The 24,075-nt window shown below is 37.0% G+C and overlaps 1 protein-coding gene across 1 annotated transcript in view; it reads right to left on the reverse strand.

Moving 5' to 3' along the window:
- Nucleotides 1-1,416: 1,416 nt before the first annotated feature.
- Nucleotides 1,417-24,075, reverse strand: part of LOC121314753 (E3 ubiquitin-protein ligase znrf2-like) — a 58,815-nt gene continuing 36,156 nt past the window's right edge. Inside the window, exons 2-5 of the mRNA XM_041248392.1 lie at nt 20,341-20,436; nt 2,533-2,638; nt 1,975-2,056; nt 1,417-1,654 (exon numbers count right to left, since the gene is read on the reverse strand). Of these exons, the coding sequence (XP_041104326.1) occupies nt 1,999-2,056; nt 2,533-2,638; nt 20,341-20,436 (260 nt within the window). The 3' untranslated portion in view covers nt 1,417-1,654; nt 1,975-1,998. The remainder of the gene's footprint in view (nt 1,655-1,974; nt 2,057-2,532; nt 2,639-20,340; nt 20,437-24,075) is intronic.

Raw genomic sequence — 24,075 nt, forward strand, 5'->3', positions numbered from 1 at the left:
AAGTATCACACCACGTTGCTCAAATCAAGTCTGCTTTTGGATTTTATCACTTGTAAATGTCCCTTACAACTATCTGCAAAACTATTTCCAACAAAGTGCCTCTGAGTGGGCATCCAACATGTGCCTTCCCCAGCTGCTGGACTTTGGGCAGCATTCTGTGAAACCTGTCTTTCCAAGCACTTAAAGATTCAAATACCACATATTAAGCACTGATTTGTTTCTTTATTCCTTCTACTTATCCATCTACACGTACAGGAGTTTGATAAAAACAGACTGAGCAAACCCAAAAAGGCAGCTCATAGCCATGATTGTATTCAAGCTGCCTTTTTTGCTTGAGAGGATGGAGTTGTGTAGAAATTGTGGTTTTAGCTTAATTTTCTATATATTTGTAAATACCTGTGTACAAACCATGAATACGGTTTGTGTTTTAAAGATGTTTTTTTTTCCTTAAAAATTAAAGACATCTGATTTTTAAAAGTGAATTTGATAAAGATGTTTGTTAAAAAGTAAATGTGCATGAAGAAGCACTGCTGAGGTTTATGTACACTTACCCCTGTACTTTCAAGGTTTGAGTTTAGGATCAGCTTTGCTTCATGTCCCAAACAGATATTGCAACAGCTTAATGGTTCTGAGATATCAGGAGCATCAGCCTTCTCCACCGTTGTAAAAGAGGTAAATTTATTATTGTTGTTTTAAAATACAAGCCCAAAGAAAATAAGACAGTAAACAAGTCAAAAATTGACTTTTTTTTCCTGTAGTAATGAAGTACTGGCACAGTTTATTCTCTAAGGTCTAGAGTTTGGCTCATGTGGCTAAAAGGTTGATGCTCGTGAAAATGCACATCATCACATTCATTATCGCTTATATTCTGCACAGGGTGTACCTCTCAAATGCAACTATGCTGCTGCCCATCTTGGCCAACAGAGATGTGATTTGAATCTGCATTCGGCAGCATACCCTACATCCAAGGACTAGGGTAAGCTTTGTATTTGTATTCCCTTTATGACTGTGAAGGCACTGAGAGGCAGTGGGGAGATTTATTAATAAATAGGCAGTATCAGTCTGGCAAGTAGACAATACATTGATTATCTGCACCGATATATTCTAGCCCCTGTTTTTTTTATGTAGTGAATGTGCTTGTGTACATGTACACACATATCAAGAACAAAAGTGAAAATGATATGTATGCTCCTAGGATGACTTATTTAAAAAAAACAATAATCAGGTCAGCCAAAAACAAAATAGCCACTCCGGACAATCTCCATTTTCATTGGTGGTAGAATCCACTGATCAATAAGAGTGAAAAGTTAACTTCTATCACAGGGGTGCACAAACTGGAGAGGAATTGATTCAAATAAATGTGACTTCTAGATGAGACTACAATGTGATGGATCCAGAATGGCTTTAAACAGGACATGGGTGTGTGCTTGCTTGCTTGTATGCATGTATGTAATCCCTGATGGTTGATTTAATATGTTTTGGCACACCAAAGTGCTGTGGCAACTGGCTTGAATCATGAGGATGATTTCTTGAAGACAGTGTAGTTTAATTGCAGTTCATGTACTAGCCATCATTCAGTAAGTCATAAGTCCTAAAAAGATTGCAGAGTCTCTCGTTATTAGTGCAGATCACTTCCAACAGGGAAAAAGGAAACCTATAGAAGAGAAAAGACAAAATGATAACAAATCAGCAAAAAAAGTATTTAAATATACACTGGATTAAGCAATGATTTAAAAAAAAAAAGACGACGACGTTCTTAGCAATGTATTATCATCATTACCATTATTATTAGTTAAAGGGTACAGTAGCAGTTTCCAAAGAGGCTATGTCCCTTCAAGGTTGGGCTCAGCACCTTTACAGTTATTCTGATGTTAAAGCAGATCTTTGACAGTAAGTCCATACTACATACTGTACTTTATGAAATTCAACATGGCACCACATTGTACAAGAGACAAAAGCACTTTGTGCTGTTACCTGTGCAAATAGAATTGAAGCGCTTTAATCTGAAGGATGTTCAGGACACGACCGATTCACTTCAAACCATTCATTTATACAACTGTTGAGGAAGAGAAACAAGCACAAAATATGACAAGTATGAGTATAACGTGTCTCAGTCTCCACCTCCCTGAGATGCACAATTCAGGACAGTGTGGGGTCCCAGATCATTCTGAAAAATTCTCTATTATTGCAATACAAGAGCGATCTACAGTATTTGTTTTTAATGTGCAGTTAAGAAACACCTTGTTGTATCTGTAAATTAATTGAGATGAATAAAAACATTTTGGCTAGCATGTTAAAGTATTAAACCAACGAGAAGTTTCAAACAGGAGAATTCTGTAGATACCTTAATGTACTGACAGGACACATTTCTTGCCTGTGACTTGACTTGTTAATGTGACCTTTTAAGCCAGACTGACAGTGGAACACAAACTGATGGTGAAATCTCTAAAACAATAGTACTTTACAAAATGTGTTTAATTATGCCTCTCATGATCTACAAGACGCTGGGCCTGACAGCATCACAACGCTTACCCTTTATGGTATATGCATAGACATGGCAGACGTGCAATGGTGTCTCCCTGCACCAGCTCCTCCAGGCATATTGCACATTCCCCAGCATCTTTAGTCAATACATCCTCTGGGAAGAGAGCAGATAAATTTAGATTTAGTATCCTATAGGGGCCACATCTAGTTCTGTCAATACCAGACAACCAGTTTCCAGCTGTTTGCTTTCAATAGCTCAGTAGTCAGATGTCAGCACTTTGAAGAAATGCAAAAAATAAAAAAGCAAGCACTGATGTCATTGCATTATGATGTCATTTCATTCCACTAATAACAGCAAGATAGAGAGACCCATGGGGTTTGAATGGTATATTATCCTTAATTTAATGCTAAAACTTTGGCAACCGTAGATACTGTATTTCAGTATCTACATAGTATAAGTAAAATCATAAAATACAGCAACATTTACATGGTTGTATACCTGCAAGTCCATAATCAAATAAAACTCATGACATACTGACAAGTACAGCAAGGAATGCAATCTAATGAATGTTTGTTTCTTACAACGTTACTCACTGCACAAGGAATATCTATATTGAAACGTATGGATTTAAAAATGTCACCGCCTAGTTAAGGGTGACTATCTCTTTGTGTCACAGGTTCGCACAAACGAAAAAAGAGTAACAGTGCTCTCAAAATCCAGTAAGCAGTGAGACATTTAAAGATCAAGATTTGGCCAGATTGGAAGTACTGATCCATGGAAGTACAGTACACTGCAATAGTCAATGCGTAAATAGAACCAACAACATTATAAAATGACTGTACAGTATTTTGATCATCTCAGTGTTGATCCTGCAGAGGGCAGTCTAGAACTAGTTTGTACTTGGAAAATGTACTGCATGTTTTTTCCTTCTCTGCTTCATTAATAAGAAAAAAAAACACTTAAAAAAAGAACTAATAATAAATACCCCCCATAAAACATCCCCAGATGTGTTTGTAATACAAGCAGGGCCAATACTCATCCCTAATCCCCTCCACAACATCCATCCTTACAAAACTAATATCCATAAATCCACTGTTTCATTAGGTACATTTTGGCTAATTCCTTTACACAGCAGATGAAACAATGAGATTGCATGAAATTAAGATACCCCGAAAAAAAAAAAAAAAAACCCAACAACATTGACAAGATTGTGTCTTATACTGTAAGCTGTGCTGAGCTGCAAGGCACCTGAACCATGGCAGATCAAGGTCCTTTTCAGTCTATTAATATTCCAGTAAAATGATTCAGAAGCAACATCCCCCTGTGCTCCAAATATAGCCTAGTATTTGAAGGTAAAAAAACCCTCCCTTTTACTTGGCTGGTATTTAAATGTCAGTTGCTGTAGTATTGGTGCATTATTCAGTTGAGGAAAGTGTGTGTTTCTATTCTGTAGTGAATCAGGGGCTTATTTACTGGGTGTGTTACACGTATCTCAGGCTACTAGAGTTCAGCATGGGCTACACCCCCTCATTCATTTAAATACAGGATGCCCCATAAGTCAGTTATGACAGGCAAAATCATATTATGCCCATTAGGTTGTTCTCTGTTTAAATGGGCATTGCACATGAAAATGATCTGAATTAATTCCTCTTTCACACCTGTAAAAACTGAAAAGACTAAGAGCACGGGACATCCTGTATAGTAAAATGATTTAAAACGTAATTTGCTGCTGCTTAACATCCCTCTCCCTTTTTCTCTCCCGTATAAAATCAGGATTTATTGTTTTGCACTCAAAGTGAAAACTTGCCGAAATGAAACCCTTTAAACACAGTAGCTGTTTAATTAGTTATGATCCTTTTCAATGACACTATCAAAGCATGTCACATCCAATCAGCTTTGTATTGAAAACTAATTGACAGACATTTGCTGGTAAACCCAGTAACTGTAGTATTTGCACTATCAAGCCAGCCTATACTACTGATTGTTCAAAGTGGAGTGACTACAGATTCGTTTTTGTTAGCTTTTATGACGTTTGCAATCTTTGAGAGCGATAGAGATGTTTTGAAAAGCCCAGAAACTTTACAAAGTTGCAACGTCTACTAGGTTTCTCAATGCACTTCTTATTATCATTTATGCATTATGAAGAGACAGCAGTGAGTAGGAACATGGAAAAGTAGGTTCTGTTAGTATTTTTAGAGATCTTGAACAACACCACATTTGATCACATTTTTAATATCCATGCAATATAAACAAAATCACATGTGGGCTGCATTTCGCGCTTGCAGTTTATGATATCACATAACCCCCTCCATGAAATATTTTCTCGTAATGCACTGCAGCGTATACATTATTTTATATATTATTCTATATTTATAATCAAGATTTATAAGCAAGAAAACATTAACTAAACACACTTTAATAGAGTGGTTTACTGTGAATTTCTTTGTACAGTACTTTACATTTTGTTTTAGTCACATCTATTCCGATTTAGGGGCATAACGTGTAACAGAGCAAACAGTACATTACCAATGCAGAGATAGGAGACAAACTCACTCAGGTAGAAGAACTTAATTTGATCAAAACTGTTAAAGAAGAGCATCACCTTTCCACGTGGACTGTTCAGCACAAAACACAGCCAGTTTCAGCTAGTTCCTGTTACAGTGCACATTAACTTGCTCTTTCATCAAAATAACCACACTTGGCTAAGATCACAGACAGCCAGATTAAAAGACAGCTTTGGATTGAGTATCTTAAATGTGCCTGTCCTGAAACGAAAGCCTTACAGTAAATGGCTCAACAAAACATAATGCATTACTGCACTGCTCAGCCTGCCTTAATATACTGCACAGAAACAAATATTTTAGTGCACACTAAAATCCTTATTTATTCAGCATCCTTGTAACAGTATACTCACTCCAAACTCATTTTGACCTAATCCTAGAGCCTACTGGATAATAAAATATGTCCCAATATTTCTAACTGACAGTACCATACTCAGTAGTATCAGGGATTCATATAAATAGCATTGTACATGGTTAAAGCTATTCCAGCTTTTACAGCTACTTTCGCTGATCTCAAAGTCAACTGATGAAACCACGACAGTTGGATACTTTGAAATTCTTCCCAGTACTGTCCACTACTGTACAGGTATGTACAGGTGCTGGCGTAAAACGCAATGTCAGCAACACACTTTCAGGATTTTGGCTGCCCTTGTTGTAACCTGTTCAACGGACACTGTTAGGAAATCATTTGAAACCCCTTGATTGTATTACTGCTTACAAGTCAACTGCTATATCAGTGATATAAATTTAACTGCAACCTATCACTGTATTTTGTCTCTTTCACCACCAAGTCAGCATATGCTACTGTGTACTGTCTGCAACAAAAATGCATGCTGAGACCACAGAGAATTAACCTCCTAGGCTTCCCACTGAAGAGTGGTCTAACCAGGAAGACTTAATGAATGTCTTCACTTTTTATACATATATCATTGTATGAAACCTGCCTAGGATAGCTCATCCTTGGTAGTGTGACTTGCAACCCCCCCCCCCATGTGTTACTGCACTGTACAAGATCACACCTGGAACAACGCCTCCCCTCCTACTGTACAGCATATAGCACCTTTTCAAGACCAGCTTGCTGAAAACAGCAGCTCTAATTAGAAATGGAAATCTTTGTTGTAACTTGACCTACTTAACATATTAAGCCATGTTTCCACTGTCCAGTGTTGCCATTCTTTAAAGCTTGGTCAAACTAGGTACTTGTCATAGTTAGCTTGGGTGGTGACGTCAGACCTGGAAGCACACGAACACACAGTCAGTACTGTAGGGTGTGAAAGTGCTGTTGCACGTTTAATAATAAATCCAATATTTAAACACACCAACACACTTACACAAAGCAAAACAGCACAGTGGCCAAAAAAAACAGACACAGAACAAACAAACAAGTATCGTGCCGGTTTACACCCAGCAAGCACAGCAATTGTTTACTTTAGGTTTCACGCCTACTCACGACTCCCGTTTTGCCTCTGAACACACCAACCTTGCTCAGCCAAAGCTGCAGGTTTTTATATTGTGGCAGAGGGATTAAGTTGCTATCAATTACCTAGTCTACCCCTTGACCACATTCGGCACAGGTTTTGTCATATGGGCGGTCAACTGCCAGTTTGCCAACAAGCAATCACTGTTGACCACATATTCTCAGGATTTTATCTGGATGGGGCATTTTAACCCCATTCAGGCTGTCAAAAATAATAATAATAATAATAATAATAATAATAATAATAATAATAATAATAATAAAAAACACAAAACAGCACACTTAAATAATAATAATACATCAAATACAAAATAACCCAAAACATAAAATATGCACAGGGGCGGGGAGTACCCTGTCACAGTATTGTATTTGCTCTACCTGAGACCGCAATAGAAAATACAATGCAGTACAACACTGTACTACATACTTCAGAACTTTCATACTACATTGATCAAAACAGCCAACTCCATGGCCATCACTGGGTGATAATGGACCTGAGATTGTTTCTTTGTTCTGCCTTCGGTCAATCATGCCATTAAACAGTATAGCGTAATGGTCTCAAGTACCAATCCACAAATACGAGTACAGTTATTATCATTTTCTCAAGACCCCAACACTTCTAAATTAAAAAAAAAAAAAAAAAAAAAAAAAAACAACTTTTGGGGGAGCTGCTGTACTGTTCTGTCTACTTGAATGTTCTAGCACTGTTGTTTAAAGTCTAACTGCAATTGAGACACAAGACTTAAACTGCAAGCAATACTAATAATAATAAGAAATTCCAGAACGGCTGACACTCCAACAGCATTTATTTGCCCCAGTAGTATTTACAGTATGTGAAGAGAATGAGTAATGGAACAAGTTGCTATTGATAGAAAACATTTTGGAAACACTGTTTTGTAAAACACTTTTCTGTGTTATAGGGTTACAGCACATGATGAAATAATCAGCATGACCTTCAATAAACTGTTTGGTTAGTAAAAGAGAAGGTTATTTATTAAAAACAGCATTTTCCTGTTGAAAGATTTTCAATCTACATCATTAGCCTGGCTCACACTTGACTAAAACTCCCCACTCCTAAGTGCCACTAAAGCAGAGGACACCTGGTGAATTCCCACATGTGCTTACAGTACAGTACCATTCAGTATTACACATAGTTAACAATATACTGTAGACACAAATCAAACACCTGGCAACCAACCTGAAAACGATGTGTACCTTGGGTGACCTAATACAAGGATCAGTGTCAAGGTAGGATTACAAACTCATGCCCAGACAGACAGAAGCAGGCAAATATACTGTACATTAAAATGTGCTGGGAATCAGACCACTGCCTAATACAACCATAGGGACTGAAACAATGCTGAGGATTAAGAAGGAGATTTCTGAGTTACTAGCCAGCCCATCAGCTGAGGAAGGGTTTAAAGTCCAAAGTCCTTTAATCGTCTACTTGCCTTACCTGAAACCTAAAATTAGGTTGACCAGAAAATAGAACAACAGTAAGTGCTTACACAATATACCAAAATGTAGTCTCTTACTAGTGTTTGTATTACTGGCAGTACTGCACATCTCACATTGAAAGCTATCCTCCAGGTCAATTTAACATGCCAGCCCAGGTACTATACAGTAAAATACGCACATACATAAATGAATTTAGAAACTACACTGTAAACAGGACATATGTCCTTTCAACATACAGTTATTCATCCCTACATAACAGGATTTACAACCCAGTAAAAGTACAATAGACAACAGTATAGAGAATTTGCCTTTTTCAATGTATTCCACTATTGAACAAATAAATTGAAATTTCTTTCAACTTCATACTATCCCACAAAACATACTTTATTTTTAATATATATATATATATATATATATATATATATATATATATATATATATATATATATATATATATTTTCACATTGTCAGTATATATGAAATAAAGGTCTTAACAGCGTTACTGTGTGTTTGAGCTTAATTGCATCAGAAAAGCTACTAATGTAAGGCCAATGTCATGAGGGTAGTAGAAAACTACACACAGTGCAAAAATAATAAAACAGTGCCGTATTGCAGTGGTGCAGCAAACACCCTACTTGAATGATGCACTTCTCTGACAGAACTACCAGGACTTCCTGACCTGACGCAGCATCTCCAGCAGTCACAAGACTGCAGCAATTATAGACCCGATTTATGTCATCCTCTGCGTGACCTTGCCTGAACGCAAGATGCACAGGCATTCAGGCAGAAGTACTGTACTGTCCTACTGTTACACAGTGTGTGACCAGCGCAGGCTGGCTTCCTCCTGTAGAGTTACCTTCTCCTCCTATGTGAGATGATATGCTAGTTGTGCTGCACAGTACTTTACTCCCCCATTACATTTCCCTGACAGAAAGCAGTTCAATTCACTGAAGTAAATGGATGTGTGTGGCTTGTGCCAAGGAAGCATAACTGCGATAAGAGGCTTGGTAATCTGAAGTGTGTCTGACAAGAGGACAGGCTTAGGAGCAGCTGAGATTTCACTCAAAGGAAGAAAGAGCTGCTCTGTACTTCTGATCCCACAAAAACAAAACTCTTGATGTCTTTACACTGTATTAAAATTTGATCTATTTACACCCAATCCAGTCTTGACTCTGTCGTATTTCCAAAGCTTTTGGAATACTTCGCAGTAGCAGTGCTATTGTTTTATGAATACAATGCATGTGTACTTTATCATTAAAAGGTTACGTGGTCTGTAGGTGCATATACATTGACCGGTGCACAAACAGTATTGGGGGGCTCTGTTACGTTATCCTCTTCAGAGAGAATGCTCTAGCATAGATAAAAAGCCAGAATCGTGGACTGCAACACGTCGATGAAGTTCCTGTTGGACAATGGCGTGAACACTGTAGTATACTAAACATGTACAGAATATAAAACTCCTCATGACATCATTTACCACTGACAGCAGCCATTTACTAATGATGACATTGAAAAGCATGTTCTTGTCTGAATGTCAATAGCTTCCCTAACATGCTGGGCAGGCACAAAAAAAACCCACAATAGACAAGTGTCTTCAGGAATACAGTAAGTGTGTGCCACTTTCTCAAAGCTGCATTAAATCAACAGAGAAGGGAACAACAGATTAGGTGTTACCTTGGCTATAAATTGACAACACAGAGTAAAATTAAATAGCTGTGGTGTAATCACAGATTATTAAAAGATGTTCAAAAATCCACTGCTGGCATGGCTCTTAACCCTCCCCCATCTCTGACACTCTTAATAACTTGTGCTAAAGAATGTCCAGACCAAGTTTCATCACAGCTGAATATGCGCCAGATGTACAAATGTAAGATGTGGCATACAGACGGCTGGACGACAGACATAAAGGCAGACTCCATATCCCCACATTATGATAAAGAATGTCCTTAGCAAGTTTAAAAAAGCGGCTTTCTAGAAATATGTACAATTGCAAGTGATTAACAGGACAAGTACAAGGCAGAGCTTCTGATTTAATAAAATACTTGTATGGTCGGAGACAGTAAGAAATAAATACACCAGTTAATGGAAACATTTTTAATATTTTACTCTTAGTCACACAAAGAAGCAGCTAAGTGTACATTCTTCTTGTGTCTAATCTGGTTTTTATTTCAATATTAACTTTTTCCTTTCCTACTACTTGACCTTGACCTTTCTCTAAATCTGGCTGGATTTCCAGCTGTGGTTCCCTCTTTAATACAAATGGTTTGCTTAGTGGTGAACTTGCAGAGGGTTGGAAAGTAATGCTAGCCAGGATTGGGAAACTGATTCTTACTGTACATCTACAGCACACAGTTTTGTATAGGCCATATTTTATAAGGATAAAAAAGGATCACAAAGTGCTGATGTGTACTATGTTCAATGTGAAAAAAATGTAAATTAAAAATGACAACAAAAGAAGTTATAGAAGGTCTCCTCTTTCTTATGCAAAAGTGTTGACTATGTAGTGACTATGTACACCTGAAAAATGCAATGAAAGCAATATATACAAAAATCAGTTTTGTAAAGGTACACATGTTTAAAATAATACAATTACAAGAACTGTATGTTTAGGAACCCCCACCTTACCCCATAAATGTATCAAGCTTGCCAATATTGATAGGATACTGGTGGAAACCAAAACAGTAAGTAACCTGTCTTTTGTTTGGCAAGTCTTCCAGTATGAAGCAGTTCTGTGCAGTGCCCCTGTCCACTGAAAACACGGGTAGTGGTAGGTTATTAAATGTCACAGTGGCCAATTGTGATTGTAGACTATAGACTACACAATTTTTGTTCCTGGGTAGTAAGTGTTATTTCCTAATTGCTTACGCCTCAAAAGTATAGAAAATGGTTATTATTCCCCAAAAACTTTGCTTTTGTGACCAGGACAGTGATATTTCAAAATATCACTATTTCCAATGGGAAAACGGGCAAATGTGTGTCTTTTCGTTCACATAAAGTCAGAAAAAAACAACATCTGAATCCAAATTAACATGTATTTATACTAAAGTAATACAAAAATGACTACAAAAGTAACACTATAATCGTAAATCTCGAAAAACTACTCACTTCTAAATCTTTTGTAGTCATTTTTGTATTTAGTATAAATACATGTTAATTTGGATTCATATGTTGTTTTTTTCTGACTTTATGTGAACGAAAAGACACACATTTGCCTGTTTTCCCATTGGAAATAGTGATATTTTTAAATATCACTGTCCTGGTCACAAAAGCAAAGTTTGTGGGGAATAATAGCCATTTTCTATACTTTTGAGGCATAAGCAGTTACGAAATAACACTTACTACCCAGGAACAAAAAAAAAAAAAAAAAATTTGTTACACGGTGCAATCAACAAGCCATTTTGCTGGCAAAGCCTGCTTCAGGTGCATGTGCAGGGGAATACAGCTCCAGCGAAACCCTGGGGATATACAGTTTTAGTGTCCATCTGCCCTGGCTAAGAGTCAAAACCAGCTGGAAATCAACTACAGCTCTCAGGAGAGGAGGACATCATTTACCATAGAAGGGGTTGTGTAATCAAGCCCAGTGCTGCAATTACTGTAAGGTAAATAAAACTGTATTATGTACAGTACTGTATTTGTTTTCGAAGGTGTCCTCTACCTTCTGCACAGAGACAGAAAATGATCACTGCTCATGTGTCTCTTCGGCACAGGTAAACTCCTTGAGCACTGTGTGTTTCAATCATGGCTACAATCAGCATTTTGAATGAGATTCTGTTATCGCCAAGTCTGCAGGCTCATCATATTATTAGACTGTTTTTGCCTCCATAACAGTCTACACACACTGTGCTGTTACAAAGAAAATAGGAAGGGAAGACAGTCAGCTCTCTGTTTTTGTATTCGTTGCTGCAGAGAACTCTTGTGTCTACCGACACTAAAAACTACAGTACGCATGTTGCACAGAATGTCTCGCTATTGAACAGTGGTTTCCCTGATGGATTGAAAAGTAAATAATGTTAGTGCTCGTACACTGTGGTAATGTGATATTAAAATGATAAGTAAAAAAACTTTGTACTCACAAGCACAGATTTTTTTTGTGTAAATTTACATTGCGTCACAGAAGGTCATTCAGAAAAAATAAAAAAAAATTAAAAAAAAATTAAAACTCACCCGCTGTAAAATGTGACAGTATACTGTAACAATAACACAAAGCACAATTGTGTTTGTCTGGAACAAAATCTGCATGGCAAAAGCCAATAAAAACATTAACCCTACAAACAAGGTCATTACAAAAAGAAAAGCCCCTTACAGTACATTTAACTCTATCTAAATCTAAAAAGCTTTCCAGAGCCCTTTTAAAAAGCAACTATGATGTTCAAAACAATACTATACCATAGCCATTTAACTGTTAAAAACTCAAACTGAGAGACACAAATGTGCAGTGAAGTAACTTCAGCAGCAGGTCTCCAGTTCATTAACAATCCTGAAACATGGATAAGAATATAAGGTGTTCACAGGAAGGTAAAATATTAAAAATGTAATTATTTTAAATAATAAATTAGTTCTCCGAAGGCAGCAACATACCTCCTACTGTAGTTCTTTTAACAAGTGTGTTCTCCAAGCTCAGGACCAAACACTCAGAATGCTCTGCATAGCTGGGGAATGGGTGGAAATCTTAACTTCCTTACTTTTCAAATGCACAAACCTACAGGCTTACAAATCTACAAAGAAGGCTCAGATTCTCATATTTTGCATTTGTGTGTGATCAGTGGTCCTGACATGCCTGTGAAAGCTAACAATCATTCAACCAACAGAAGAATGCACAGAAAACATCTGGATTGCTTCACTGGGTAAGGTAAACACTGTTCATAATAAGCAACTGTCTTGGGAGAAGCATCTCACCAACTATGTGTTGCCTGATAATGGAAATATCGCAGACGGCGAGGCATTGGCTGTAGGTCTGATTTATCAGGTCATCCGTAAGTTAAAAAACACTGAAATCATAGATTCCAAACTTAATGGAAACCAAGTCAAGTAGACAAACATTTAGGCTAGTACCTTGGTCAGTCTGCTGTATTAGCTGGCTACCCCCCTCCACACAACCCTCATCCTGGTGCTATAGTACATAGTATACGGATCACTGAAAGTCTGTGTGTGCAGATTTTTTATCAACCCTCCTTTTAACAACCTTCATCGCCTCCTGTTCTTCTAGAACAGCAACTCAATTTCCTCAGATGTAGTCTGTGCTGGAAATACCACAATACAGCCTGACGCATATTGATTAAAAAAAGCTTTATTCTGTGTTATACCAAAGGCCATTGTTTTCTGTGATATGGAGGGAACTGCAGACAGCAAATCTCTTGTCAGCTTATTGCCAGTGCAGAAAGCAGGCATTGATGTGATACTGATCACAGTAAATGTTTTATATAATATATTCACTCCTACTACAGTACTTTGTATGGTCTTTTGTTTCTTGGATAATTACGTTTTAAAATAATATTGTGTTTGGTGAATATTTTACAGTTCTGTAGCATAACCTAAAGGCAAAAGGCAGCTGTGGCTACAGTATATAAAAGTGACTGTGCTGACTTTTAGAAGGTGTGTCCTTGGAAGGTTGCTAATAGAAATTTGCATAAATTCACCATCTATACTGTTTATTCCTAGGAGAATCATTACACACATGTACACACGCCAAAACAGTTTTTATGGTAGCGGTGAGCTGAGCCTAAATAATAATTGGGCATTTCAAATTGGGAGAAAATAACAAAAAATAATTGGCAACGACTAAATTTATATATATATAAAAAGGCACAGGGTATTGTTTTAAGTCTTTTCTCTTATCACTTCATGTGAACTTTCCTCATTATCAGTTCATTGGAGGTTGTGCTATATAGTGTCAATGATACCCCCTCTTATGTCCTATCGCTCTCAGCAGCTGAGAGAATTTGAGGTATTAATTCCCTTTATTAAATACTCAATTTCACCAATTTACTGTAACAAATCTAATCCTGTTAATGGGAGTAATCACTTTAGTGTTAAATTTGCACGGATGGCACACATCAGTTTCACAGCTGACTCGATGCCACAGGCTGTCATGTGCTGTGCAGAAAATATATTTTGTGCGACTCTAGTAAGAACTTGTTATATGAGTAGATGATCCGATCTTTCCCATCTGTAGAACATTATTAACAAACCAGTGCACACTGGTGACAATGGTAGCAGCCAAAATGTTTGTCTGCTTGACTTAATTCCAAACAGTAAGTGTAGCCTTATAAGTGTTTAAGTAATGGATGGCGAGGTATATTATAAGGTGTCCCTTAACACCGTGGAAACAGCTATAAGGCTGCATGTTTGTGGCTCCCATTTGCCCAATAATGCCATTCCACTCGCACTTTCATTCTCGCTATACGACAGACACAATTAGCACAGTCTATGGCTCCCGACTACAGTGTTATAAAGGAAGAGCAGTGCGTAATGCACTGTAAAGGGGAGGGAGGCACTGTGTGGAGTCTAACGTGGTGACTACTTCATAGTGCTCTCATTAACTTGTCCAACTAAAAAAATGGATAAAGGGATAAAGATACAGTGATGTAGGAAACACAATGGTCAATGGTGTCGTTTGCTCAAGGAATACATAACAGTTAATCTAATAAACAGTATCAACTTTCAAATCAATTATACATTGATTAACCTGGCAAAAAAAAATCCCAAAACATCACATTTCTACGAAACATCACAATAAGGTCACAGGGACATCAGTAGAATTGAAAGACGAACTAAGAGGCAATACGTGCCTGCCGTGTTTCTCTGCATGTCTCCGACAAATTAATTTTTTTCCCCTCGCACTATGTTCGGACTTCCCAGGAGTTGTAAATAGATCACTGTCCTCTATAGCAAGTAACAATGTTGACCGCCCCACAAAAACGATGATCTGTTTTACTGTTGATGAAAAATGGCCCCCAGGATCAATCTATACACAGGTCTTGAATCAGGTTTGGATCAGGAATCAATTACCCTGAATGGCTGAATCACTGCCTAAATATACAGTGTATAGGACATGTTCTTAATACAAGTAAATATGAGAAAACTGCAGATAATGGAGAACAACATTCACACTGTCTGGAGTACACCATCCACATCTGAATTAAATAATACATTTTATAAAATCCGGACAAATCTGTCAGAAACCAATGTTCAGACTTTCATTCTGAATAATGTAGGAAAGCTTACATTTACCATGGTCCCAAGGGCATGGCCATTCAAGAGGAATGAAAGCATCAGAATGGACATGAAGTAATAAAGAGTGAATAGGCAATATAATCCTAGCTGAGTGGGCTGGCAAGATAGTTTTAGGCACTTTTTTTGCACCTATCTCTCCCTTTAGGGTTTGCTACAGGGACTTTTGCTTTCCACATTATGTTATTATTAATGATATCATCACACAAGGCACTGCACCTATGGTCTGCAATTATACTGATACAGGTATATTACACAGTATGCCAATAAACTAACATACAAGGAGACCACCATACCTATTTTTATAAAGTCGGGACCACAGTACTGAGTTTATAAAAACACTGAATAGCATCCGATGTCCATCAATATACAGCTGGGAGGACTGAGGTACATGCCCAGGGTTTCATTGTAAACCTGGGGCTTAAGATGGCATTACAAAACAATAATTGATGCTAGTGGAGAACACACATATTAATGTATAGATCAAAGATGTCAAATTTAAGTATGAGAACCTTCTTAAGGCGGCAAATAATCATATTTAAGAACAGCACTTGAGTGTTTGTGCTCACCTAAGTATTCTTTCTCAATATAAGCATGTATTAACTCTAAAGTGCTTCTGAAAATACACTACAGTGTGTCACATTATGAGTCAATGTTACCAAGGAGAACATTTCATGCTCCTTGTGGGTACTCTTGCAGCCCTCTGCAGGATTGTAGTTTCCATGTAATTTTAAGTAATCAAAGTGACAATGCTGGAAGGTGCTCTAACTATTGTACAACACGGTACATTTTATGGCCAGTGAAAATCAAATCCAATCAATAATTAGTTTTCTTCATCATGTCTGCATATGTGTTTATAGATTCTCATAAATCCAAACAACCAATCCCCCACTACAGAATAGCAGCAAACTAGACAGCTAATACGGTTATCAGGATAGAATATGCAAAAAGAACATCTTCTATTGACCCCAAAGATGATAGTATCTCCTACACTTCTAATTTTGTGTTTCTTGATTGCACCACATTCCCTGGCTGCAAGACCCAGTCCAACAATCACTGCACATTACGGAGACTAATTCATTCATGCTAAAAAGTCATTTGAAATGTAAAATCCAAGCTTTCACCGGTGTAGCCCGGTTGTATTCTTACAGTACAAACTAGCTAAAGTAACAGGATTAACCTCAGGAGGTGACTGGTGAGTCATGCATTCAAATCATACTACTATTCAGCTTCCATTTCCAGCTGAAAATTCAAAGCCAAGGGTTCTACGATGACGCAAGTTTGTGTATTTTGAGCATCACACAAAAGCTAACACCTGTTGTTAGCATAGAAGGAGCAGCGTGGACTGAAAGGCAGCATATCAAAGCTATAATTTATTTTTATATTGCTCCCCTTCTCAGCATGGAGCTAGTCTTTATCATACTGGTGAGTCATGACATTTTTTGGTTTACCTGCAACTTCTGACACTCATTCTCGTTAACTGTTTTAATACTAAAATAACGACACATCATCAGTAACAAACTCGATTATAAAGACAAGGCAGCTGTGACAGGGTAGCATCATGGCCCAAGCTGTTACAGGCAGGAAAGAGACAGAAAGCTGCAGTTTAAGTACACATGAACATATTTACTAACAAAGTAAACATAAAAACTGGAAAAAACATGCATGAGGGCCAAAATAAAATGTAAAAAAAAAAAGAACAAGTCACTTGTAGACTGGACATTAGCCTTCAGCACAGATATAATCCAACACAAAAAAATCACAGCACACAACACTCAGACCCCCACCCCCCCCCCCCCCCACCCCAGCTTTAACCCCATCCCTGCCAACCTTACATTCCCACACAAACACACACACACACACACACACATCTATTTACAGCAGTAGGGCTTCTGTCCTGCCACAGCAGGGAATGCAAAGCTGGGGTCAATTCAGAATTTAATTGAAATTCATAAATCAATTCAAATTAAACTGTCATCAAGTGGGTACTTGGAATTGAATTGGATTTGAAAAAAAAAAGAAAGCTATAGAATTGGAATTTAATTGAATTTGACATATTAATTATCAAGTCTATTTGAAATCCAATCCTTAAATAACATTTATTTTGCAGAAAATCATGCCTCAAATTGTGGAATAGCATTCATAGTGTAGTCTGCTTTAGTGTTTGGCAAGTGAGGCATCATGAACCAAAAATTTAGCTAACATGTTACCAATGACTAACTGAGTTGAACGAATCAAAGTGCTTTACAGTGGAGAGCAAAGCACTTTGACTAGTTCAGCTCATTGGTTCAGTCAATCATTGCTAGCACATGGCAGTTAACCCTATTGATTAATTGAGCCTGGCTGACCGAAGCTTTAAAATGCAAAATTACATCTTCCATTCGCTTTAATATCTCATAATCTCACCACTTGGCTTTCTATTTTGTCATTTTAAAGCTTCTGTGAGTTTTGTTAGTAGTTTCAAAAATTGTCCTTAACCAGTCCTGTCCTAAAATCGCTTGGTGCATACAGCCCATTATTTGGAATTGACCACACTGATTTAATATAATTGCAATTGGAATTTGAGTTAAAATAATTTGAATTTAATTTGAATTGGGAAAACACAATTGTATTGGAATTGGAATTGCTGGATTTGAAAAGGTTTGTTTTGTTTGTTTACGAAATGCAGAAATAGGTTTGGGGCAATTAACACAGGGTGCCATGAACGTATCTCATGGCCACAACAGGTCTGTGTCCATTATTATGGACCATCAGAGCACACGTTTAACTTGGTGTACTGTATGCCACGACACATCACTTACCATGGTGAGTTTTATCGTGCTTTATTCTCAGTATCAGTACGGCCGACGTCTGCTATACAAAAAAAAAGTCTATTAAGCTGGTGACATCACCAATTGGCCACCTACCTCACCATTCTCTTCAACAACCTTTTCCTTTCTTTCAATGAAAACCACAATGAATAAATAAAAGCCTGTTCATGAATAGAAAACAAATATAGATGGATTGTTACTTGTGTATATTAGTAATAAAGCAGAGTGTAATAGAGGGCTGTGTGTGAGTTATATCCCCACCCGTAGCACGTACAAAGTTCAGTTCTACTCGAGATCCCCTCATACATAGACGTTTCCATCCTTTAACCTTATAATAGGATAGTACTTGATTCTTATGCTACACCAAATTGTAACCTTGCCATGAACTGTAAAGCTTGCTGGACTGTCCTACTCTTTTTTTTTTTTTTTTTTTTTTTTTTTAAATCACTTTTTTGCACTGTTAAATAAAACTATTTGAGAAAACATTGGTATTGTTTTAAAAAAAACTCAGTACTTCAGTTCCTTAGCGACAGTGGCATCGTTCCCCGATGGTCACTTACTGTTCAGTAGGAATAATACAACTGACAGAGTCTGTCAGCTAGAGAAAGAAAACTCAAATTCAGTATCTGTCACACACCATTTAGCCAGCATTGCAATCCAGCAGCCACCTCAATACTTAATCAGAGGGAGGATAGAGACTGGCAGCTGGAGTTGAAACTGAAATACTGCACTTTACCACAAGAACCAGAAACAAAATTGATCAAACTGACTCATGTAACTGTAAGCTCAAGATCCACACAAAAGAACTGAACACCCAGGACCCTGACAGAAAAAGAGCTTGAATATAATCCGTATATTGTACTGTGACACACTTTACAGATTTGGACTAATATTTAACCCCTCCCATCGGATCTGGACTACTGGTATCTATTACAGTTGTGTGAAAGCTTGTCCAAGACAGGGTTGCTCTGTAACTTGATTTAAGACAGCTGTGCTTGATTCAAATTGTTCAAATGCTGGATTACTTGGGAGGCAGCCAGGCTTTCTTCATCAGCACAGCACTGAAATCCAAAGGTGGTCAATAAATCCACTCTCTTTATTCATTTTCTATGTGCATTAAGAAATGAGTTATCCTCATATCACTACCTTACTTGTTATGCCGCCACCCCTTTTGTCCGCCATCTGCCAATGTAGTAAGCCAAGCAAATGTACACAAATGCAGTCCTTGCTTTACCACCACTCCTAACCAATTAAAATGCAGAAAATGACTACTCTTTGACACATTATCTGCCACGTTGTATACTGCACCTAACACACCATTGTGATTGTTGTTCTGAAAAATTAAATGTTACGATTGCTAACCAGACCTAGGGTCAATTACAATTATAACTGTAATTGAAGCTGAACCTTAGGCACACCTGTGTATTTGTAATTACCATATAATTACAATCAATTACACACCTTTCGAAGCTTAAATCATTCACCAGTTCCATGTTGTGTTTTACATTGAGCGGCCATTCTTCTCGCATTTTCGACCACTTTTGGAAACCCCATTTGTTTGAAAAAACGTTATAGTGTGGTTCTGTATTTGTACATGTGATCACTGCTTGGTAGAAAAAAACAGAGTAAACATGTTAACGTGTATAGATCTCTATGGTACTTTTTAATATAACTGTAATTATAATTGAAATTACTGCAGCACAATTGTAACTATGATTATAATTGACCCCAGATCTGTAGTTTATTTTTTTTTTTTTTTTTGTCCCTTGTCATAATGTCACCATCACTACAGCTGCAGTTTGGTACCTGACCCATAGTTGGCAGTATAGCGAGGCGGCACTGTAATGAATCATACGGCACTATAAACATATTGAAGTTTTAATGACATTGTACTGCAAGCCCTGTTCCAGCTGTTTTTCTATCAACGAAAGGGGTTATGTACAATATTTGAGAGATGACAACTGTATATAACCTATGATTCCACCCACAATATAGTATTAGTATTTTTAAAACATCCTTGTGCAACACTATTAACAAAATAAATTAGTAAAATGAAGGCTTTATATATTCTACACGTATAATGCTTTATGAAAAGACTCCTTGAATAACTGTTATGCAATGGACTATAGTAAACAGAAGCAAAATAGAGAAATCGCACCGAAGATACATAACAGGTTATTAAACATTAGGAAAATACACACCTGTCAATAAATACGTGAATCACTATTTTCCTCACTGGAAGGAACAGTCTAAAAACAGGTCTGAAGATCAGGCTTGTTTTTGATGGCACTGAATAGAGTAGAGACACATGGGTCTTACCATTGTATGTTATCCTTGGCTTTGTCAAACACATAACAAGGTGCAAGTCCATTTCATCTGAAGGAACAAACTTGGAACACACAGGGCACTTGAATCCTGTAAAAAAAAAAATATATATATATATATATTATACAATTATAATTAATATAAATAGCCTGGACCACTCATTCAGCTGATCTTACTCTCACATGTTTTTTTTTTATTTAGGAAGTGGGCCCATCACAAACATCCATCATGAGGAAAGAGTATCTGTAGAACTAGGCTATGTGCCATTTTAGTTTTTTTACCCAGTCTTGCCCAGTTTTCATCAATCCACAACACTTTACTGAATCTCAATTAATAGCATTAAGACAAAAACTTATTTAAAAAAAAAAAAAAACATAACAAAACATAAAATGATTAAAATAACTAGCCTGGACCACTAAATCATCTTATTTTCATGGGTGCACTGAGGATCAGATATTGCATCAACAAGAATTAATTAGGAAATAAAAACTCAATGTATTATTTTATACCTTGCAATGAACACTAGGCAGGCTGATCCAAAAAAACTGTCAATGTACATTATGACAGAAAGAGAACAAACAGTGCAGTATAAAAACTGTATTTCATGACTAACTTTTCTGAAAGGGTCAGAGTAGACTTATATAAAGTATGTGTTCAGGCAAACATTTTAGAGCTTTATAAAATGTCTTTGTGGCATTAAGACATTGATTATGTCTTCCTGTAAAAACGTTTGTTGAAGATTCTAAGATATTACTAAGTTTCTTGTCAGACTGGATTTACCTGCACTGTACAGAGTAAAAAAAAAAAAAAAAACAGTGTGAGGTTTTGGATACAGTACAAGACTCTCCAGCATAAACATGGTATTGAATTGCAGTCCTGGCAACTACAGTGCATGCACTCCATCCTGGAACACTACGATACTACTTTCCACTGCCCCAGGTTCCACTTCTCTGCCTTATTAGCATTCTCCTTCTGTATGCTTTGAATTATTTTCATTCGGTCCTTTTAGTACCAAGTGTCGACTCCCTGTCTGAATCAGATTATTTAAATCTATGACTATGTAGCTGTCTGATACCGTGCTCTCTCTAGACTCTTCCACTTTCTGTCTACACAACGTAATTAAATCTCTGACAACTTTTCAATGGGTCTTGGTGTTAATATATGATTATCAGCATTAAGCTTCATTATTTTTACCATATTATCTGGCTCCATTATTAGTATAATTTCTATTATGAAAGATGTATTTATAATTTATATTACAAAAGATGTGTTTATTTATATGTTATTTTGGGAATTTTTAACTTACAAGCCATAGTTAAGTTCAATACATCAATCATGTAGTCATCCCTGGGGGGTGCTGTTCTTTCTTGTGGTGTGACTGATGGACTAGTTTTTGCATGACCATCTCCTGACGGTTGTAAGACTGAACTATGAACCACCTCTTAAAATACATTGACAGTTTCATTATTGGGATAACACAGATGGCAGGTTACTACCATGAGCATACCTCAGAAATTTGGACCTGATGGTCAATCATTTGATTTTGAACCCTATACTTCCCAGTTCAAGCCGCCTTCTACAATATGCAACCACTACAATATGCTATATAGTTGGCCAAACACATCATGACCTAACCACACCCTACACTACATGATAACATCTAGAGCAGGAAAACAACAAAGAATCCCATAGTACAGGAATAGCTTTTCTAAACATGTACGTGAAGATTTGTGTGATCTGTATCAATGATATGGCGAGGAGTCTAAACAATATGGCAGTGGAACAGTACATGTTTACTGGACAACACTGGTGATGGAACTTAACTGGGAAAAGACAGTACAGCTGTGTACCGCAAATTGAGACAATACTGCCTCTCTACAGCAGAAACTTAGTATAGAAGCCTTATTAGTTAGGAGGTTAATGTAAGGTCAGCAACTACTAAAAATGTTATTTTTCAAAAAATCTGACTTTCATTTATCTACAATATATCAACAGCACGTTAAACCAGCAGATATGAATAGTGCAAAGACTGCTGGTGTCTCCCTTTCAAAACCCTGTTTTTTTTCAGTTTTCACCATGCGACAGCCTCCAAATCTACATTAAAAGCATTAAAACTAAAATTGCTTTAAATCTTTCTGCTTGGTTGGTTCAGCATTAATCTTGCACCGCACAAAAAACAGAATTAATTAGTTGCAATCAGTTGCTGTCTGAGCGCCCATCAGAATAGTAAGGGCATGTGTTAGCATGCTTACAAAATCAGCATGCATCTCCCAGTTTCTTATAGGTTAAGCCAAGAAGCATATCTGAGACCTGCATGACATTTTAACACCTTCTCATTAACAAACAGGACACTAAGCTGGAAGGCCTCGCTGGAGATTTACCAAGGTGGTTACAAGTTTATTTTAGGTCAGAGTTTATGAGAACCACCAGTATGCACTGGTTTCCTTGTCTATCAACTACTGGGACAGATAGTTACAATTCTAGAAAATAAGAAGCCCCTTTGATAATGTAGTGTCAGTGTTTTATTTCCTCCTAATACAGTTCCTTCTTACAACTCTGATTTCCACATGAACAGTGTAAAACTAAGAGCCTACATTAAGGTGGGGAAAGTTCTTTATAAATAAATACATCCATAGATAAATAATACACAATTCTTATTATCAGTGCTTGGTGTTGGGCAGCTTAGCCTATAACACTATGTAACACAATTTTTGTTCCTGGGTAGTAAGTGTTATTTCCTAATTGCTTATGCCTCAAAAGTACAGAAAATGGTTATTATTCCCCACAAACTTTGCTTTTGTGACCAGGACAGTGATATTTCAAAATATCACTATTTCCAATGGGAAAATGGGAAAATGTGTGTCTTTTCGTTCACATAAAGTCAGAAAAAAACAACATATGAATTCAAATTAACATGTATTTATACTAAAGTAATACAAAAATGACTACAAAAGATTTAGAAGTGAGCAGTTTTTCGAGATTTACATGGTGTAATCAGCAGTACAAGCAAAGCTGAATTTGGTAACAACAATATACAATTATTTTCAAACAACTGGCTCTTCCCTACTGTATGGTACCATGAAATTGACTGACAATGTTTAGACAATGGCTAAAAAAATACCTCTTCCAAGAACACCTGAAGGCTGGCAAACATATAATCTGTCTACAGTATCTCCCTCAAACTGCAATGATTCAGTATGTACAGATATTCAGTGCACAGTGTACATAGAAACACCTTTTCTGTGGTACTGCAGTCAAATACGAACTACAGTATTTATTGTGGGTATGTGATACTGTACTGTGTGTGTTTGTTTCTTTATTCTGAAAACCAGTTGTTGTACTGGTCCAGAATCAGAAATGAATAATTGTTTTTGCGGATACCTCTATAGGAGGCTAAGAGTGTATGGAATGATAAAAGACATCACATTCACCATGTACAGTGTGATAGACAAATGGATGGAAGGACAGACAAGATCGGTACATAAGGGTCTCCATTTTTTTGACTCCTCTGATCAAGATCATCATCCAATTCATGTGCCCAGTTTCAAAACTTAAAATCTATATTTTCCTTACCAGAAAATCACTAGGGTAGCTTGGATAATGGACTGTTTGAAAACAATTTAAGCTGTTACAGTCAGTGAATATAAAACAATTGGGGCAAATAATCAATTTTTATTGAAAATCCTGTAAGAGTTCAAAGGGTTGTTACTATATCACAGGAAACAGAAA

This window comes from Polyodon spathula, chromosome 4 (assembly GCF_017654505.1).
Source record: "Polyodon spathula isolate WHYD16114869_AA chromosome 4, ASM1765450v1, whole genome shotgun sequence".
NCBI classification, from domain to species: domain Eukaryota; kingdom Metazoa; phylum Chordata; class Actinopteri; order Acipenseriformes; family Polyodontidae; genus Polyodon; species Polyodon spathula.